The sequence below is a fragment of the Puntigrus tetrazona genome, chromosome 5 (genome assembly GCF_018831695.1).
Source record: "Puntigrus tetrazona isolate hp1 chromosome 5, ASM1883169v1, whole genome shotgun sequence".
Classification (NCBI taxonomy): Eukaryota; Metazoa; Chordata; class Actinopteri; order Cypriniformes; family Cyprinidae; genus Puntigrus; species Puntigrus tetrazona.
Genome location: NC_056703.1, coordinates 25,645,387 through 25,663,111, shown reverse-complemented (window position 1 = coordinate 25,663,111; position 17,725 = coordinate 25,645,387). Strand labels below are relative to the sequence as shown.

General features: G+C 34.0%; 2 protein-coding genes across 4 annotated transcripts in view; both read left to right on the top strand.

Moving 5' to 3' along the window:
• The window catches only part of kntc1 (kinetochore associated 1), a 53,173-nt gene extending 45,568 nt beyond the window's left edge, over window positions 1–7,605 (top strand). For all 3 annotated transcript variants that reach the window (XM_043240553.1, XM_043240554.1, XM_043240552.1), the window contains exons 52-60: window positions 86–181; window positions 415–471; window positions 1,889–1,943; window positions 2,024–2,087; window positions 3,236–3,365; window positions 3,761–3,850; window positions 3,972–4,126; window positions 6,315–6,417; window positions 6,984–7,605. In XM_043240553.1, coding sequence (XP_043096488.1) covers window positions 86–181; window positions 415–471; window positions 1,889–1,943; window positions 2,024–2,087; window positions 3,236–3,365; window positions 3,761–3,850; window positions 3,972–4,126; window positions 6,315–6,417; window positions 6,984–7,034 — 801 coding nt within the window. In that variant the 3' untranslated portion in view covers window positions 7,035–7,605. The remainder of the gene's footprint in view (window positions 1–85; window positions 182–414; window positions 472–1,888; window positions 1,944–2,023; window positions 2,088–3,235; window positions 3,366–3,760; window positions 3,851–3,971; window positions 4,127–6,314; window positions 6,418–6,983) is intronic.
• A 4,498-nt stretch (window positions 7,606–12,103) lies between these two features.
• hip1rb (huntingtin interacting protein 1 related b) overlaps window positions 12,104–17,725 on the top strand; it is a 32,898-nt gene continuing 27,276 nt past the window's right edge. The window contains exon 1 of the mRNA XM_043240061.1: window positions 12,104–12,427. Coding sequence (XP_043095996.1) covers window positions 12,335–12,427 — 93 coding nt within the window. The 5' untranslated portion in view covers window positions 12,104–12,334. The remainder of the gene's footprint in view (window positions 12,428–17,725) is intronic.

Here is a 17,725-nt window from a genome sequence, read left to right as displayed (position 1 = left end):
TGTTTCAGAATGTCTCTCAATGCCACTGAAGCATAATCTGCACACATTTATCAGTAAGGCATATCATGTTTTTATTTCTTTCCAGGCTGTCAGGCTTGTTGCAGAGCTTTGTTTGGAGTATGAGGTTTATGACTTGCAGCTATGGAACAGTGTTTTGCAAAAACTCATGTCGTTCAATATGGTAAGTGACCTCTACTATTACTATTAAAAAGTGAGCAAAAGCTCATAGTGAAATGTGAATTACTGAAAACCATAACTTTTGATGCTATGAAGAATCTACTAGAAAATACATTCTGTACTTTGTAATTGTATTTAAGATATTTCTCATGTGGTGTTTGTTTAGACTGAATGTTCCTCTGTCTTTATTTTCATTGCTGTTTTAAATTTCAGAAAATTTTTATTTTTCTTCTATAGACAAGCTATTTGCAGAAGGTTCTTGAAGCCCTCATAGCAGTGCCACATCTTTTAGAGGTGATCTTTTTTTATATATATATGTTTTTATGTAGATCAGAGGTATCAGACTCATTTCTGAATAATTGTGCCTTTAATCATAATGTCATATCATAATGTTAATTTAATTAAAATGATTAAAATATTGACCTATTTAGATTTTGCTTGCTTATGTTTTTAGTAGTGACAGTTCTAGATATTTTTGAATGTAGCTCAAAGACGCTAAATATTAGCTAGCACAGTTCTGAACAGTGGTCAATGAATCAATCATTTTTATTTATATAGCACTTTTAACAACACAGGTTGCATCAAAGCACTTTACAGTATAAAGTAGAATACACACATAAAAACTAAATGTTATGGGATAACACTGAAAGAAGCATGACAGAAATAAATTCTATTTTAAAGTATATTAAATTAGCAAACTAATATTACAAATCAGATTTTTTTTTATTTTTGATAAAATAAATGCCTTGATAAGCATACTGATTACAAACATTTGAAGGGCATTGTGTGTGTGTGTGTGTGTGTGTATAGTGTCATTGATTTATTTGTGATGGCCCGGTATTTTTGTCACTTTGAGTTTATATTTTCAATTAGCCTGTCTGCTGTTCAGACCAATGCAAAAAATTTTACGTGCGAAATGTGTATGTGGCCAAAAGAAGTGAAAAATGTTAGTTTTGCACAATTTTATTTTTTTAAAGTTTATTATCTTTCTTATAGTGATCCCAATGTTCCAAATAGTACATCTAACATGATGTTTATTTGAATGTTTTCTGAGTACCTTTTTCTCTGCTCACTTCTGTGCTGCTTCTCACCACAGGTTGTAGGCCTGTTGTTCAAAAGTGTAACAATCTTTGTGAATATTCATTTAAATTCTTGATGACATGGGACCAAACCAGTGAAATGCTGATGAAAACAAAACAATCATATTGACTGATTGACTGACCTGTAGCTCAGTCTTTTTTGAATGTGAAAATAAAGAATTTTTGATAACTTGCTCATTCCAACTGAGGTCATATATTATCCCATTGCCATCATACATAATGTATATATGAAGGTGAGAGAATTATTTTCCTTAAGGTACCAGAAATATACAAAGCTGCACAGAAGTAACATAATAATCTAATAACATTAAAGCAACAATAATTTCCAAAACCAGCTCCAAGGGACAATTGTTATGTACAGTATACAGCTCTAAACCCAAGCTGTGGGCAATCTGTTTCGGATACCTGTAGTAATTTAGAAATGAGCTGAAAATGTATCCTTTTATTCTCAATAATTACTGTTTTATTCTCAATAATTACTGTTTAAAAAAATTCATTTCACCTCAGGAAACTTAAAAAAAAAATGCATTCATAGCCCCTTTAAATTATTACTGGATCATCCACGTGTATTCTCTTTTGATATATTTTTATTTATTCATTCATCATTGCAGGGGCAAAGTCTTTCTCGGATATGGCGGAGTGTGATTCAGGCTCCTTTCTTGACAGGTAAAAAGAGAAAAAATAAATCCTTTAAGTTTTTGTTATTTAAAGGCTTATAAATGTTTGTGTGTTTGATCATTTCACAGCCTCTCTTCCTCTCAGCCCTAGACAACATGATGTAATGTATAAGACATTTGTCCTGCTTCTAAAGTAAGTTATCAGTCCAAACAACTTTTCAAATTTTTAATAAATCATGTAAACAGGTTAATTATGATTTTTATATAATTGTGGAGGCCTAATAATATGTGTGTGTGTGTTATGTATATATGTGCGCTAATCTCCCTTTAGCAAAGAACTCAATGAGTGAACTTAGAAAGAAAAATATTGATTATTGCATTATGTTGCAATTGTTCATTTTAATGCAATAATCAAACAAAGATTTATTTATTTATTTATTTTTTTTAGCTTTAAAACTGCAGTCTGTAACTTTTTAGGATTAAAATGATCCAGAATCAATATCTCAGCAAGTACATAGCCAGCAAACTATCACGATTCACAATAGTTAGCTTGTAATGTCCACAAATCATTTTAATGGCGGATGTGAATTAAACTAAATTATATTCCGTTTATTGTTGGATTTTATAAACAACCAGTTTGAAGGGAGCATAGTTTGCTTTTTGTTTTAAAATAATTTTTTTAATATGAAATTCAAATGATGTGACAATTAGAGTACAATCTACACGCTCTAAGAAACACTACTCATCGTCAGTACTGATGTTGAGAATAAGGTACAACAGTAATAATGATTTGCAAGGATTTAATGTGATATGAGGTCAATGATAATTCGATTTAATCACCATTGGTAGCACAGTTTATTGTAATACTTTTTCCCTCAGTTGGTGAGATCAAAGTGTGGCAGACCTATTACTTACGTGTTCAGGTAACAATATCTGGTGAATATTCTTTTTTGGGTCATATATTCCAAGATGTAGGTAAGAAACTGTACAGGATTCCTATCGGTGTGATGACTTTCAAGCATAAATGGCGACAAAGAGGTAAAACTTACAGACTGCAGCTTTAATGTAACGTTAGGGCACACCCCAGGTTAATCTATTAATTGTCTATTTATGGGTTATGGGAGAGCAAGGACCCCAGTTTATGATTAACTTGCATCCCAGTTTATTAATTTAATAAATAGTACATGAAAATGTAATTAATTAATTATTCAATTGTATTTAAATATTTATTTAAAAAAAAATGTAAATGTTAAAAAAATAATTTAAAAAAGTTTTTTACCTTGTTTTTAACCTTTCATTTTTGAACCTTGAAATGTATTTATTTAATTTATTTATTTTTAGATGTCCTTTTTTATTTACTTTGGATCTGGTTGCTATTGCCAAGCGCTTTTCTCAGTTCAGCCTGCAGGCCTTCTCTTTGGGAACTCTCTTGCTTATACCTTGTGCCAAAAAGAAAGAACCACAGATTCAAGTAGGTTCACATTCACTATAGATGCGTTTAAATTTTATTCAGACTAAAGTGCCATCTTAACACATGCAATCACTGGCTATGCTTTTATTAATTCTGGATTTTCCATCTTAACATTTTTAAGATTAAATAAATCTCCAGTTATTTACTTATTTTGTTTTTAATAGTGAGTTGCCTAATTAATTTTGTTCTTTTCCGAAGTCAGAATTTATCATAACCTATAATTCTAAAATATGTATTTAGTTGAATTGTAATGATATGACTGTCGTTATTAAGTTATTATTGAATGCATGTATCTTGAATGTATGCAAGTTCTCCTATTTTACTGTTTGTGACCTGCATACTTTTTAATTTTTTCAGTTTGTACTAAACAATGTTTTGTGTGTTTTATACATTAGAACTTCTTGTTATCCTGTAATCCTACACTGATTCTGGACCAGGTAGAGGAAAGCATGACTACTGGGGAGTTAGCTGGCATTCCTTCACAGGTCTTATTGTTTTGTTAAAACAAATCTATTCTCAGTACTCGGTTATTTGTATGTTTTATTTGATCGATTTAAAATGTCTTCCCGTTTTATCTCTTTATTTAATTTTTTTTTTTTTTTACAGATTAGAGACACAGTGTTTACCTTCCTTTGTCGAAACGGCAAGTCCCAAATGTTGATGAAAAGCAAACACTTCAGTTATTTGAAGAGGCACTTGATCTCAAAGGGTCACTCTGAAACAGTGCAGGAGCTGCTGAACTGTCTGGTTGGGCAAAATAGGTTAGTTCATTCGAGATGAAATTTCATTTTGGGGATGTTCAAATGTCAGGTTTCATATAGAACTACCAGTTTTCTCCCACAGTTAATATACAGCATATTAACATAATGCTAAAAAAGACCTAAATAAGAATCTGAAAATAAAGCAGCTTTAAATAAATATTTAACGTCAGGTACCAAAAATGTGATTAAAGCTGCATGTATGTATTTGTTATTAGTCACATTTGAGAACGTGTCTCTGAAAAGCAGTAGTTTTCCAAAGTGTCCTCGAGTATCTAACACACCTGATTCATCTCATTTGGGACTTTAAGAAATGAAGTGGGTCAACAAAGGTTTTATATGCCTGTCAGATCTGTGTCACGTTCATCAGCGGTATCTTCTAAAGGTACAGCACACAAAAAAACCTAATAACCAGCTGCTGTGATCAAAATAAAGAGAGAATTAATAACTTCTGTAGCTTTAAGGGTTCACCTATATTTAATTTAGAATTTAGTGTTTATATAAATTTATTCAGTTTCTTTATATTTCCTATTTGCTCAAGGGCACATGTAAATATGACATGTGAAGATCCTATTAGAATCATTTCTGAAGGATCATGTCACACTAAAGACTGGAGTAATGATGCTGAAAGTTGAGATTTGATCACAGGAATAAATTACATTTTAAAATAGAAAACCATTGTTTTAAAGCATAATAGTATTTCAGAATATAACTGGTTGTGTCTGTATTTTTGGTAAATTAAATGCTGGTTTGATGAGCATAGGACACTTCTTACAAAAATATTCAAAATAGTAATAGTGCCACTACTTTTGACGAGTACTACTGTATATGTGTTTACAGTAAATGTGCATAAAAACATGCATACCCACAGTATAGACTGGTTATACTTTTATCTTAAACAAACAAAAATTAATACAGGTTTATGCAAAACACGGTAGCCTGCATTGAATTACTTTCATTCAAATGTTTTCTAGGACTTGTTCACAATAACAAACTTGTTGAAAATAAGAACACATTCTAAAATGAATGAAATCCGTAATAATGGCGTATAGCGACTAGTGTACTAGCATTAATTTAGCGTTGTAATATACATATATGTTCTATAAAGCTACAGTGAAACAGTATGTATTGTGAAAAGCGCTTTACAATATGAAAATTAATATTTACATAGATATATAGACTGACCCAGCAGTGCAAGTGAAATGTAAACTAATCAGCTCCCTGGGACAAACTAAGACAAGTACGTAAGTGAAGCCTTTTGTCTTGCTTCAGATTAACCAAACACAAGACGGATGTCATCCATTATACGAACAAAGGAGTTAATTCTAAGCATCCAGACTGCGATATTCATTTGCCGTCATCTGTCTTGTACACACACTCAGCATAAATCAGAGCCGCATTAATCATGTCACTATGAGAACGATATGATTGCCAGGACTCAATTACCAGAGTTTTTGAAAAGGTCCTGTTGCTGTTTACATGTAATCTCTTAATGTGCAAATTTGCCGGTAATTTACCAATAAAGACTGTGTGTGTAAAAGGGGCTAACTCTTCCTCTGCAAAAGATATGCATTTAATTGCTTAACGTTCGTTGGGGAAAATTGTATTCTCACACTACATTTGCAACTTAAATCATTTATAAACCTTTGCCAACATCAACCTATTTCTAATCCATTTAATATATGCCATTTATTGTACATCGTGATTTCAAAAAGTTTCTGAGTTTGCATGTGGCCAAATATTAAAATGACGTGGATTTAAACATTGTTTGCTTTTAGTAGGTCACTCCGAGTCACGTCGGATGTGACCTACGAATTGGGATCTCGTTTCGAGAGACCAATCTACTTTGAGTGTATTAAAACGAGTGAATGAACACTGGTATGTGCTGATCACATCCTGCTGCAGATGATCACATATCAAGTGTGACATGTTCTGCTCCATTCTACCCAGACATTACAGCAACACGGACCAGAAGAGTTTGATCTGCATTGTGATGAAATTAGTCATTTTATTTGACAAATTAAAAAAGTGCAAAGTTTAATAGTTTCCTTGGTTATTTCAATGTTGAGTCTCCAGAGACCCCAATATTCAGAAGTGTGATCATCTGAATGTTTTTAATTACAATTTTCACTTTCAGGGTCTAAGTTAATTTGTGTTTCTAACAAAAATCACTGTTTTCTTCTCTGAATAGTGAAGAGGAGGCAATTTCTTTTGCCAATGAATATCTGAAATACAAGGAGCTGAAAGGAAGTCAAACGTCATCTTTGAGCAACACTTTGTCTGATCCTGTCAGGGTAATCAACCTTAAATTTTAAAAAGATCTCTTATTTTATTCAGGAATGCACCAATACCCAGAATGATAACGGCATATGCTGATAAACTTTTTCTTAAGGACACACAATCTCTATAACTATTGCTACAAGGGACCATCTTATTTAACAACAAAGGCCAATATATTATTGTCAAATGGTATTTGCTTTCAGTAATCACACAAGAAAATAAAACCTTTCATAACAAGCTGTCTTCATTAAAGATTACCAATCTTGTGGATTAACTTGCACAGATAAAAATTTTCACCTGAAGACTAGGAATGCTTGCTAACACTGTACATACAGTTAAACAGAGCCTTTGTTAACTGATACTTTTGAGTGAGATTGCATTCATTTATTATTATTGCAGTCTGACACATTTAGGATATAATCAGTCCTGATTTTAACTAATTAGCAGTTGGCCAGGAATGCATGTAACTGCATTTATTAGCTGATAAATGGTGCACTTTTTTTTAATTGTTTGTGATTACTATTTATTGTGATTGTGGATATATTCTTATAGTTCTCTCTCTGTCCTTTTTGTCCTTCAGGAATTTTTGGAAAAGGCCTTGGAACCCAGGGTTACACAAACATTGGCATAATATTTAAATTCCACTATTTATCTGTGGGTAATAATATAGACAACCCTGCACTAATCAAACATATGCTTGCACATTTTGCATTTAATGTTGTTACTTAATAGTATTTCAGTACTAATGTTTTGTGAATATAAACAACAATCTACTACAAATAAAACAATTACATTTTTTTCTAGATGTGTATGTGAATGTACTGTATCTAGCAAGGCTTGTTTAAAAAAAAGATATACACAAAGACTGTAGTCAATATTTTCATTTTAGATCTGATTCCAATTCTATAAGATTAAAATGATCTGAAAAGAGCACAGGTAAATTGACTATTTTTGTTTGCACTGCAGCAACACAAAAAAAAAACAGATGTCAAACTTGATACAATTTCACACATAACTCAAAAATGGACTGGACAAAGTTATTGGCACCTTGTCAAAATTGTAAGAAATAATTGCTTTAAAAGCATGTCATGTTCCTGTAATTTGTATATAGACACACCTGTGGTAAGTAATGGACGTGAGCAATATAGGAATCACACCAGTTAAAATAGAGAAAAGTTGACTCAACCTTTGTTTTGTGTGTCATTCTGAGCATGGAGAAAAAAAGTGTAAAGAGATTCTACAAAATAAATGTGGGAAAACATGGACAATCTCAAGGCTACAAGTCCATATCCAGAGATTTTAATGCACCTGTGTCCACTGTGCACAGTATCACCAAGAGGTTTACAACCAATGACCTCCCTGGACATTGACGGAACAACAAAATTAATGAAAAATTACAATAAAGCATTGTTTGAATGTCAGATAAAAAAAAAAAAAAACTGATTTACCTTCAAAAAAGTTCAAGCTGATCTGCAGACACGGAACAAAAGTCTCAGCTTGCATTATCCATTGCCATGTGAATGAAAAGAGACAAACAGGCATAAAAAGACTGGAGCTTGACAAAACCACTTCTTCTAGGAGATCATAATATTAACAGGTGAGACAGAAGTAGAGCTATTTGATAAAGAACATCATGGCACTGTTTACAGAAAAGTGAAATGAGACCCACACATGCTGAATATGAATATGAATCTATAACATTAAAATCATTATCATTAAAATACACATATATATCATTAAAAGCCATTCTACACACATTTTCTGAGCTTTAAATTGGGAAATTGAGTCCAGCTGGCGAATGTGCAAATGTAAAGAGTATCATATGTGACAGGTCATGGTGATGTTTTCTTTTCTGCTCACCTCTGGTTGGCTGGTTGCGCAGTAATTGTTCTATTATTGGGCAGGGCACTATATAAACCAGGGGTTGAGGCAGTATTCTGTTACGAGGCACACCCCCTTGTGTGCTGCATCATATTTAGTCGTCATACAGGTATGTGCTATAACTTCAGCTGAATTGTTTGCAGTGTGTTAAAGCTCATAATGTAGTCTTTGTATTGACAGGCAGGTTGAAGTTATTCCCGTGCTGGCATTTGACTGAGGTTGCCCATTGCAGGTAAGGTATGTATCATGAGGTTGTCTTAATCTTGTTCGTGTTGTAGTGGTGATTTTGTGATTTTATTTATAGTTTAACCGTAAAGCAAGACTGATTAACACAGAGGATGCGGGTGCCCACCTGACATTGGATGCTTTCGGTCCATTTGACTGAACGAGCTCTTGGCCGCCCCGGCATATCCATTGCCTGCTGTCTGATGGGAGGTTAGTACTAATAATACGGTAGGTTGTTCGGAAATTTTAATACTGGGATTCACATTTTCTACTACTGATTCATTGTGTCTGCTTGCTATAAACTGTTAGTTTATTTCTAAACAGATTAAATTGCATGTACAATGCTGCTAGTTTCCCTCTGTCAGTACTGCTTGGGAACAACCATCTGGACGCACTGTTTTGTTTTGGTAAATTTTTCTTACAATTACATAGTGTGGGTATTATTACAGGAGCTGAGTGCCTAACGTAGGGGTGGATCCCGAGTGTTGGTGTTCTCACTAGTGGTCGTGTATGTGTGTCACAGGTATAGGTGAATGGTGTCTTGCTGTGTTAGGCCAACTGTGCCCCTTATGTTTAGCTGCCAAGCATCGGTTCTCATGATGTCCTCTGATACAGGTTGCCATTGTTCCATCTTGTGAAGTCTGGCTTTTGAGTATTGCAATGCCTGTCTTTTTTCAATTGTCTCTTGCCAATTCTTGTTGGAAAAACCTGTGTTGCCTAAAGAATAATTCTTTAAAGGTCCCTGGGCTAAACATCTTTATTCTCCCAGTGCTCTGTCACACATAGCTTCGGGGCTGCACAGCTAAAAACCCTACCACTGAAGGATCTCAACTTTAAAGTTTGGAGAGGATAATCTCAGTCAAAGGAGTGTACAAATGAAGGACATCAGAAAGACAAGGTGCCAAATTATAAAGAGTTTTGTATGTTAGAAGTCAAATTTAGATATAAATAAAAGAGGGCCCAACACCGACCGAGTAACTGGAATAGAATCTGAACGTGTATTCTTAATCTGTACAAAATGTTTTCTTTCACTTAAATAAGATGAGAACCAAAGAAGCACATTATCAACTATTCCTATAGATGCCAATCGTTCCAATATTATTGAATGACTAATAGTATCAAAGGCAGCACTGATGTTTAAAAGAATAAGAATAGACAGAAGACCAGAATCAGCAGCTAGTAGAAGATCATGTACAACCATAACAAGAGCTGTTTCTGTACTGTGTTTGGGCCTAAAGCCTGACTGAAAGTGCTCACAAATATAATTACTTTGCAGGTGAGATTCCAAGTTGAACTGCTACTGCTAGATTAGAAATAGGCCTATAATTATTAAGATCTTTAGAATCAGCACCAGTATTGGAGTAATGGAGACCATTTTTAAAGATGAAGGTACAGTAGCAGTTGATAATTAAGGACACACAATAGCAGTAATGATAGAGGAAACTGAATTAATACAAGATGCAATTAATCCTGTCAGTACATACCAGTTTCCACATGTACTCACCTCTGGTCCCCTGTGGGCACCAAAGTCAACAAATTGCTCTGGAGATGGGACGGATATGACCTTTGCATGGCACACGCGTCGCTTGCCAACTATTGCAGGTAGTAACGAGTTCACGTTGTGGAGTTTTCTTTTGGACCCCAGGCTGTCGTCACAACATAACTCGTAGTGACTGATAGAATGGAGGGAACGTTGCCACAACCTCGAACCATCTCTGAGAGCTGAGACTCGGTTTCGGCTCCTCAGCAAATCTAACGAGCATGACGGAGAGGAGCTCAGGATTAGTTAACCACTTGCCAAATTTCATTGTTTTCTCTTAATCAGAGCTAATCAGGGCTCCAAGCAAGACCCCAGTCTGTCGTCACCACATAACGTCTCTGTTCCCTCCATCAGGGAGCGAGGGTTACATACGTAACCCAGACAATTTTCTTATACTCTACAGAGATAGTTATGTTTAGGTTTACAGGAGTGGGATTAGCGAATATAAAATATTTTTAAATGCTATGTTGTGATGAAAATTTGCATATTTTGGTCAGTTGCATTTTATATCCTTTTATATTCAACATAAAATAGGTAGGTTTAGGTTTGGGGGTAAAATCTAAATCGCTTATTGACAAAATGTTAAAAATGCACTGATACAAATATCTTAATTAAAAAGATAAGCAAATATTTTAAGCTTCTTTAACTAAAAATATGTAGCGATTTGTATGTTTTAATCTTTGAGATACATCTAAATTGTGTTTTAGCATCAGTAAAAATGTAAAAAAAAAAAAAAGTATGTTTTATGCTTGTAAAGGTTACGTATAAAATCAGGCTGATGCAGAACATGTTCCCAACAAGTGGCACATCTGGTGTTTTTTTCTTTTTTGAACTCTTCCCCTTATCTGTGGCTTGATACAGTCCTGTCTATGAGCTCTACAGCCAGTTATTGCCCTAGTGGCTGTTAGATCTTTTATTGAGAGGTGGGGGTCTTTCCTACACACCCACTCAACTGAACTTACCAAAGGTTAACTCCACTCCAACTCCAAGTGTAGAAAACATCTACAAAACATAAATGCTCCTGCACTAAATGTGAACAGCAAAGACTAAGTATACTTGTGCAATGTAGTAATTTCATTTTTTAAATATATTTGCATTATTATTGAAAGAGCTTTATTGCTTTATCATAATGCTGTATTGAGTGTAGATTGATGTGAAATAAATAAAGCAGTTTAACATAAAGCAGCAACATAAACCATGAAAAAACCTTTTGGACGTTGTTTAATTTGTTTAATCTGAGTGATTAACTGTCAGGAAATAAAGCCTGAATCCAGTAAAATGCTGTTTATTGAAAAAAGAGGACAATCAATCAGGATGGCAACAATCGCCACCAACAAGTGAAAACAAAACAAAAAGTGTGAACAGACAGACCTGTGAACTATGACATTACACAAAATGATTAACCAGATTATGAAATCCCAAAACTATTTTGTTTGGGCCTTGGGAAAATGCACTTCTAATGTTCTGGCTATAATAGATACTTCAGTGGACAATAGCCAAGCGTTTTACTGTTGCAGTTTGTGTCTCACTGTATGAGATGAAAGAGTCACCCTTATCATTGCTGTTGTTAACACCAAGACACTAGCTGGGCATATTTCTGCTCTTGCTACAACAAAATACAACTTTTTTTTTTTTTTTTTTTTACAAAGAAGTTTTACAGCTCTTTCTGAAGTAGTATAGTTGTTGTCAGCCTAAGTCAAAATAAATGTCAGGAAATACTTCACCATACTCACCTGTTCATCAAAAATTGTCTATTTATTTATTTTCTGGAGAGTCATCTTTGTAACAGTTTATCATTTTGATACCAAAACTTCATTTTACTATTTTTCCTGTTTATGTGAATACTTTTTGATAACTTGAGCAGACTTGCTGGATATCTTTAAGGCACACACAATGCCTTTCACGTAAAGAGAAATAACAGAATTTGTTTTGTTTCAGTACTTATTTATGCGCGTACGACGTAAAGGTGTCACCTCTGTGACGAGGGCGATTCCTCATTAAAAAATAGATGCTCTTTTGTCTTAACGTGAAATTCAGGGGTATTAAACCGCGCATTATTACTCCTCCCACAACAATGCTGTAGTACGACTCAAACCGGCAAGAAGCCACGAAGCCAGAACAGGTTTTTCTCCATGTCCTACTTCGCGTCGCGGTGTTCCTGATAACCCACCAGAAAATAAACCTCACACAGCCACACTGGACTGTCGAACGACGAACACTTGGAGGATAACACGCTTTCGATACGCAATTATCTGTTCATAATAAAATCCGCGAGCATATAAAGGATGAATTCAATACGACAGGTGCCTTCGCGGGTTAAAAGCAAAAGGACAGAAACGATTTTAGGAGCCGAGAGGGAACATTTCGAAAAACAGCAGGTATGGTAACCTGAATAGTTTATCTGTTTTGCTGCGATGCTAATGGTTAGCGTCCCCATGTGTATACTGTGCTAGCATTGACTTCATTTTACCACATAATATGGTGTACTCTCGCAGAATACATTATTGTGGGCATTACTGCACTAATATCAACACAGCTTACGTAGGAACGGTAAGCTATTGCAGTAATTGCGTATTTCCAGAAGTGTTGATCTTTAAAACGTAAATGCATTGACGTAATACAGAATTAATTAATTTAACGATTTATACTGAAGTACTAAACCGAAACGAAACAATTGGTTTTCAAACAACTGGCAAGACCAGTTCATGTTTGACATAACGTCATCCGGGAACTCGCTGAACCTGTCCATACAACTACGTTGCATACAAGATAAGAAATCCAGCATTCAGCTCGTAACGTTAAAATACGTTTTTCTGTCTGCGTTGATTGTTTTAATTTTAGACCAGCATCATCTGACAGGCATACACGTGATGCTCATATGCCATATAAAAGTCCAAATAAATGGTGTGATGCGATGTAAACTACAGGCTATAGATGAAAGTAAAAGACAACAGACGTTTGTCCTGGCCATTTGATACATGTCATAGTACATCCATACACGTCTTTCTGGACCTCAGATTATTTTTAAGGTCTTTTGTATGTAACATGACAGGTTCTTCCTGTTTCATTGTCTTTTTATTTATTTACTATTTTTATCTTCATCATGCTCATTATGTATTTACATTTACTTAATAGGTAAATAGTAGTCTATGTCATTTGATTTTGTGAGTCATTTTGAACAGTTCCACCAAATAATTCATCAACTGAGCTAAATCATATATTTTTGCCCTAAAATGTAATAGTATATGTGAAATGAATACATGAAGAAATGACTGAATGTTTCAGAGTTATGGCCATCAATTTGTTCTGGTATTCCAATAGTTATTTTAATGTTGCTCTCTGAATGAAACCGTAGGATGTTTGTGTTTATGTGTGTGTGTGTGTATATATATATATATATATATATATATATATATATATATATATATATATATATATATATATATATATATATACACACACATTTTTATTAAATTTTTTTATTTGCCACTCCACTATCCTAGGTTTTGCCCATTTCTCAGCAAGATTTTTTACCCGTACAACACAATAAAATGTAATATGCTTCCTTGCATATATAAACATGATACTGGAAGGCAGTTTTTGAGTTACAGACACAAAAGCCTGGTTTGGCAGGTTCTTCTTCCCTTTACTTTGATTTGCACTCCACACATAATGTTGCTGCTGGTTAAAATGGTGACGAGCACAGTCAGCTGCCTCACATTGCCTTCAGTAAATGAAAAAGTCATACAGGTTCTGAACAACCCAAGGTTGAGGGTGTTAAAAGATATTTTAATACAAATATTGATTTAAATACAAAAAACATCTAAAATGATCTGACACACAAAAAACTGAATGTTCTTTTCTCACTGACAAGTCAAATATGCCACATAGTTCTGTTTATTTCACAGCTCTGTGTGTTTTGTGTCAGTTTGTTGTAAGCCCTCATGTGAACCGACCTGCATTGACAAATGTTTCCAAGCAACGTAGTGCCTTTGTGTTTCCTCTCTGTTAAGCAGCTATACAGAGGTTGTGAATATATGTAGGCCTCTCGTAGGGATGTCCTTGTACGTGTTACTGTACTCTCACTGTAGGTTGCGTCAGGAGGAGTGTCAGGCTTAAAACGTGCCAAATAAACACGCAGTCAATCAACTGTGATATGCCCCAATGGGAGAAGCAGAAAGTCAGTGAGAGTTTATATGGATGCTCTTTTTTTCAGGTGGATTAGATTCTGCACAGATGAAGTTACCTAGAGAAAACAGGGTATATTGTATACCTCTGTGCTAATGCTAACACAGGGCCTGAATTTTGAACATGTGAAAAAGATGGTAAAGCATGCTAGCAACATGCTAAATCATGTTAGAAAAGCATTAAAAATGTTTTTAGTATGTCAATCCATCATGTCAGATCATGTTAGCAATGTTTTTAAACATACTCTCAACATTTTTGTTGAGATTCTCTGACTTCCCCGAGCTTTCTGAAGTTATTTTCAAAAAATGCGTCTATCTAGTCATGTAATTAATATTGTAGCAAGAGTTTTTAGTTTTGTTTTTTTACTTCAGTATACTTAAGAATAATCTTTTACTTTTATTTCACTACATTCAAAATCACAATGTTGTACTTTTTACTCTGCTACTTACATTTCATAAAAAAAAAAAAAAATATCTCTAATAATTTAGATCTAAAGAAATAATCACATGCTGTGAGACATACTACATCCAAATTTTGAACAGGCTGATTCTTTTTAATGAGCCAGTTAAATCACTTTGGAAATTGTACTAAACAATTCATTTCACAAATGTGATTGAGTGAATTGCAGCAGTTCTTGATTCTAGTCTTATTGGCTTGTTTAAGCACATTTTTTTAAATATAGACATGTCCGTATTTGTGTGTTACATCTGAATGGGGTAGTCTTTATTCAAAAACTAAAAAAATAAAGTTTTTTATTTAGTTCCATGCATCTACCCTGCTTTTAGAGCATTTTCAAATGATTTAAAGCAGTATGTTTGCATAACGTTTTTCTTAAAATGCTAACACATTTTGTTCAGTGTGAAATCTATTTTTTTATGTTGTATAGTCTAATTGTATTTGGCAGCACACATTTTATTCTTCATTTCTATCCACCTTTTTCCAAACATCCACTCAAAAAGGCTGCAACAAATCATTTCAGTTCAATTCATAAGGCAATGAATAATCCTTACCCATACTTTTGACTGAATGGGCTGTACATTTTGATTCATTAAAAAAATTAAAAAATAGAAATCAGGGGAATAACCTTGCATTTGGTACATTAATGTGACATGATATTTTTTTTCAGCTCACTGCATTATATTCCTGCTGAACATTAATCTTTATGCAGACATCTTAGTAATATGCCAGCAAATACAAAGCAATTTTTCCCACAATTATATATTAGTTTAAGGTGTAACTATGAGTTAGTAAAGTGGGTTAGTAGAAGACGTGTCTGAGGTAATCAAGAAACTAAAACAGTTTGTCAAATCTGGGTTCTAGAAGTGAAAAGCAGATACAAGTAAAGTTTAAAACGTTTAACAAATACAATACAAAATATTTGTCAACGTTGCAATAAAGATGTCATCCCCATTGTTTATTTTACAATATTAAATACAATTAAGGTAGCAACATAAATTTTTAGGGGTCATGGGATGTGAAATGTCCTCTTAAATCTGCAGAAAAACTAATAAAAAGATACAAAAAATGTAGTGGTTACAGGTGTACTGCGTCCGCAAGAAACTATTTGAAATTGTAAATAAAGTGTAGCACAGTGATTATTTCGGGTGTAATAGCCAATAAAATAGCTCACCTCCAGTGTACTGAGGCCTGTGTGATGAGAACGCTGTTGTCCTAAATATAAAAATAATTATTCTTCAGTTAAAGGCAAGTTCCACTAGTGTTATGGCTTGTAGACAACATTCATTTCTGAATATGTGCATGTTTTGCAGAAAGAAAGAAAGAAAGAAAGGGCATTTCTATACATATCTATTTGCGGTCTCCATCATAAAACCAACTCAAAAGCAGCATTTGCTATTATTCCTATTTCCAATTACTGAAAGACAAAGAGCTCATTACATTTAAACCTTAAATGTGTAATCAGAAAATACATGATTAGATTAGATTAGATTAGATTCAACTTTATTGTCATTGCTTCATGTACAAGTACAAGGTAACGAAATGCAGTTTAGGTCTAACCAGGAGTGCAATAAGCAGCAAGTGCAGGATATAGGTACAAATATATATGATTGTTATGTATTAAAAATATTATTGAAACAATAGTAGAAACAATCTGTCTTTATCCAGTGGTAAAATGCAGGCAGTCACTGTCGTTCTACCCACTTTCAGTAAACTTGGTGTTGGCGCACACATTCAAAACATTGCTTACACATGCTCTATCCTCCATTATTTCTTCATCTGATGTGTTGTTGCTCATTATCAACACATTAGTGCACTGCTGCCTTCCACTGCTAAATTAATTTCATTGGGTAATTTCACTTTGTGGCTACCTGAATATTTTAAGTAAGGCTTTCTCATAGCAGCAAGCAATTTTACTCGCCTAAAATGATCTGTAATCTAGTTAATGTAACAGCTAAGTAAAGGTAACTAATTATATCAAAGTAAGGTAAACTACTGAATTTTACTAAGACTCTTTTATTTGTCTCCTTAGGTCTCTTTCCAGGCTTGTTTTCACACGGTTGTTGTAAAATGTAAACAACAGATTGTAATATGATAACCAAGTACATAACTGTTGGTTGTTTATAATTACCAAACGGCATTTAAATAGATTCCAGTCAGTTGTGCATAGTTTGACTATTTTGCAATTGTTTTGAATATGGCTAAACAAATCATTTGATAATAAAATGTAGGGAAAACTCTATGGGGTCTTATATGAGTATGCAGTGTTCTTGGGAGTTTTTTTCTTTTCTTTAACATAAAGTAGGTTACACTATGTCATTCCTTTTGCTGAGAAGAGCACTGAGACAAACCCACTACTGGATCAGGTTTCCATCAGTGTTGGGTGACTGGTGCCTGTTGTCCCTATCTGTTTAGTGACCCAAAAAGACAGTAGGCAAAATAGGAAGCATGTGAAACATTTTAGTGGCTGCAAAGCACAACTTTACTATTATCGGTATAGCTATGGCATATTAACTATTTAGTATGCCTTGGCAACTGTGCAATGCTAAAAAGATAGGCCTAACCGTTGTAAAGAAAACTCAAACTCAAGTATTTATTGCTTCATTAAATTATGTTCTATGTAGTGTAAATGTATTACGTAGTGTATATTTAGAATCTTATATAGTGTATATTAAGTATGTATTGAGGTACTAGATTTGGCATAGTGTAATTAGAGGGATGCACCGAATGTTTGGCCTAAAATAGCAAAAAAAGCTCTTTCGGTGTTGTCTCCAATGAGAAGAAGAAGGGTGGCTGTTGCTGGTTACTGTGTGATGACCAAATCTGCAAAATGACAAATGATTAGTAAATAAACTGCAGACCGTTATGTTTTCTAATATGTGCAAGATTTGCATGTAGCTTATTCAGGCGGTGCTGCACAGCGATCCCCAGGTAAAAAAAACAAGTACACTCCCATAATGTAATTAATGTGCTCTATTTTTGTGCACTAATTTTGTACTAAAAATTATGCTTTATTACTTTTTAAGATCATC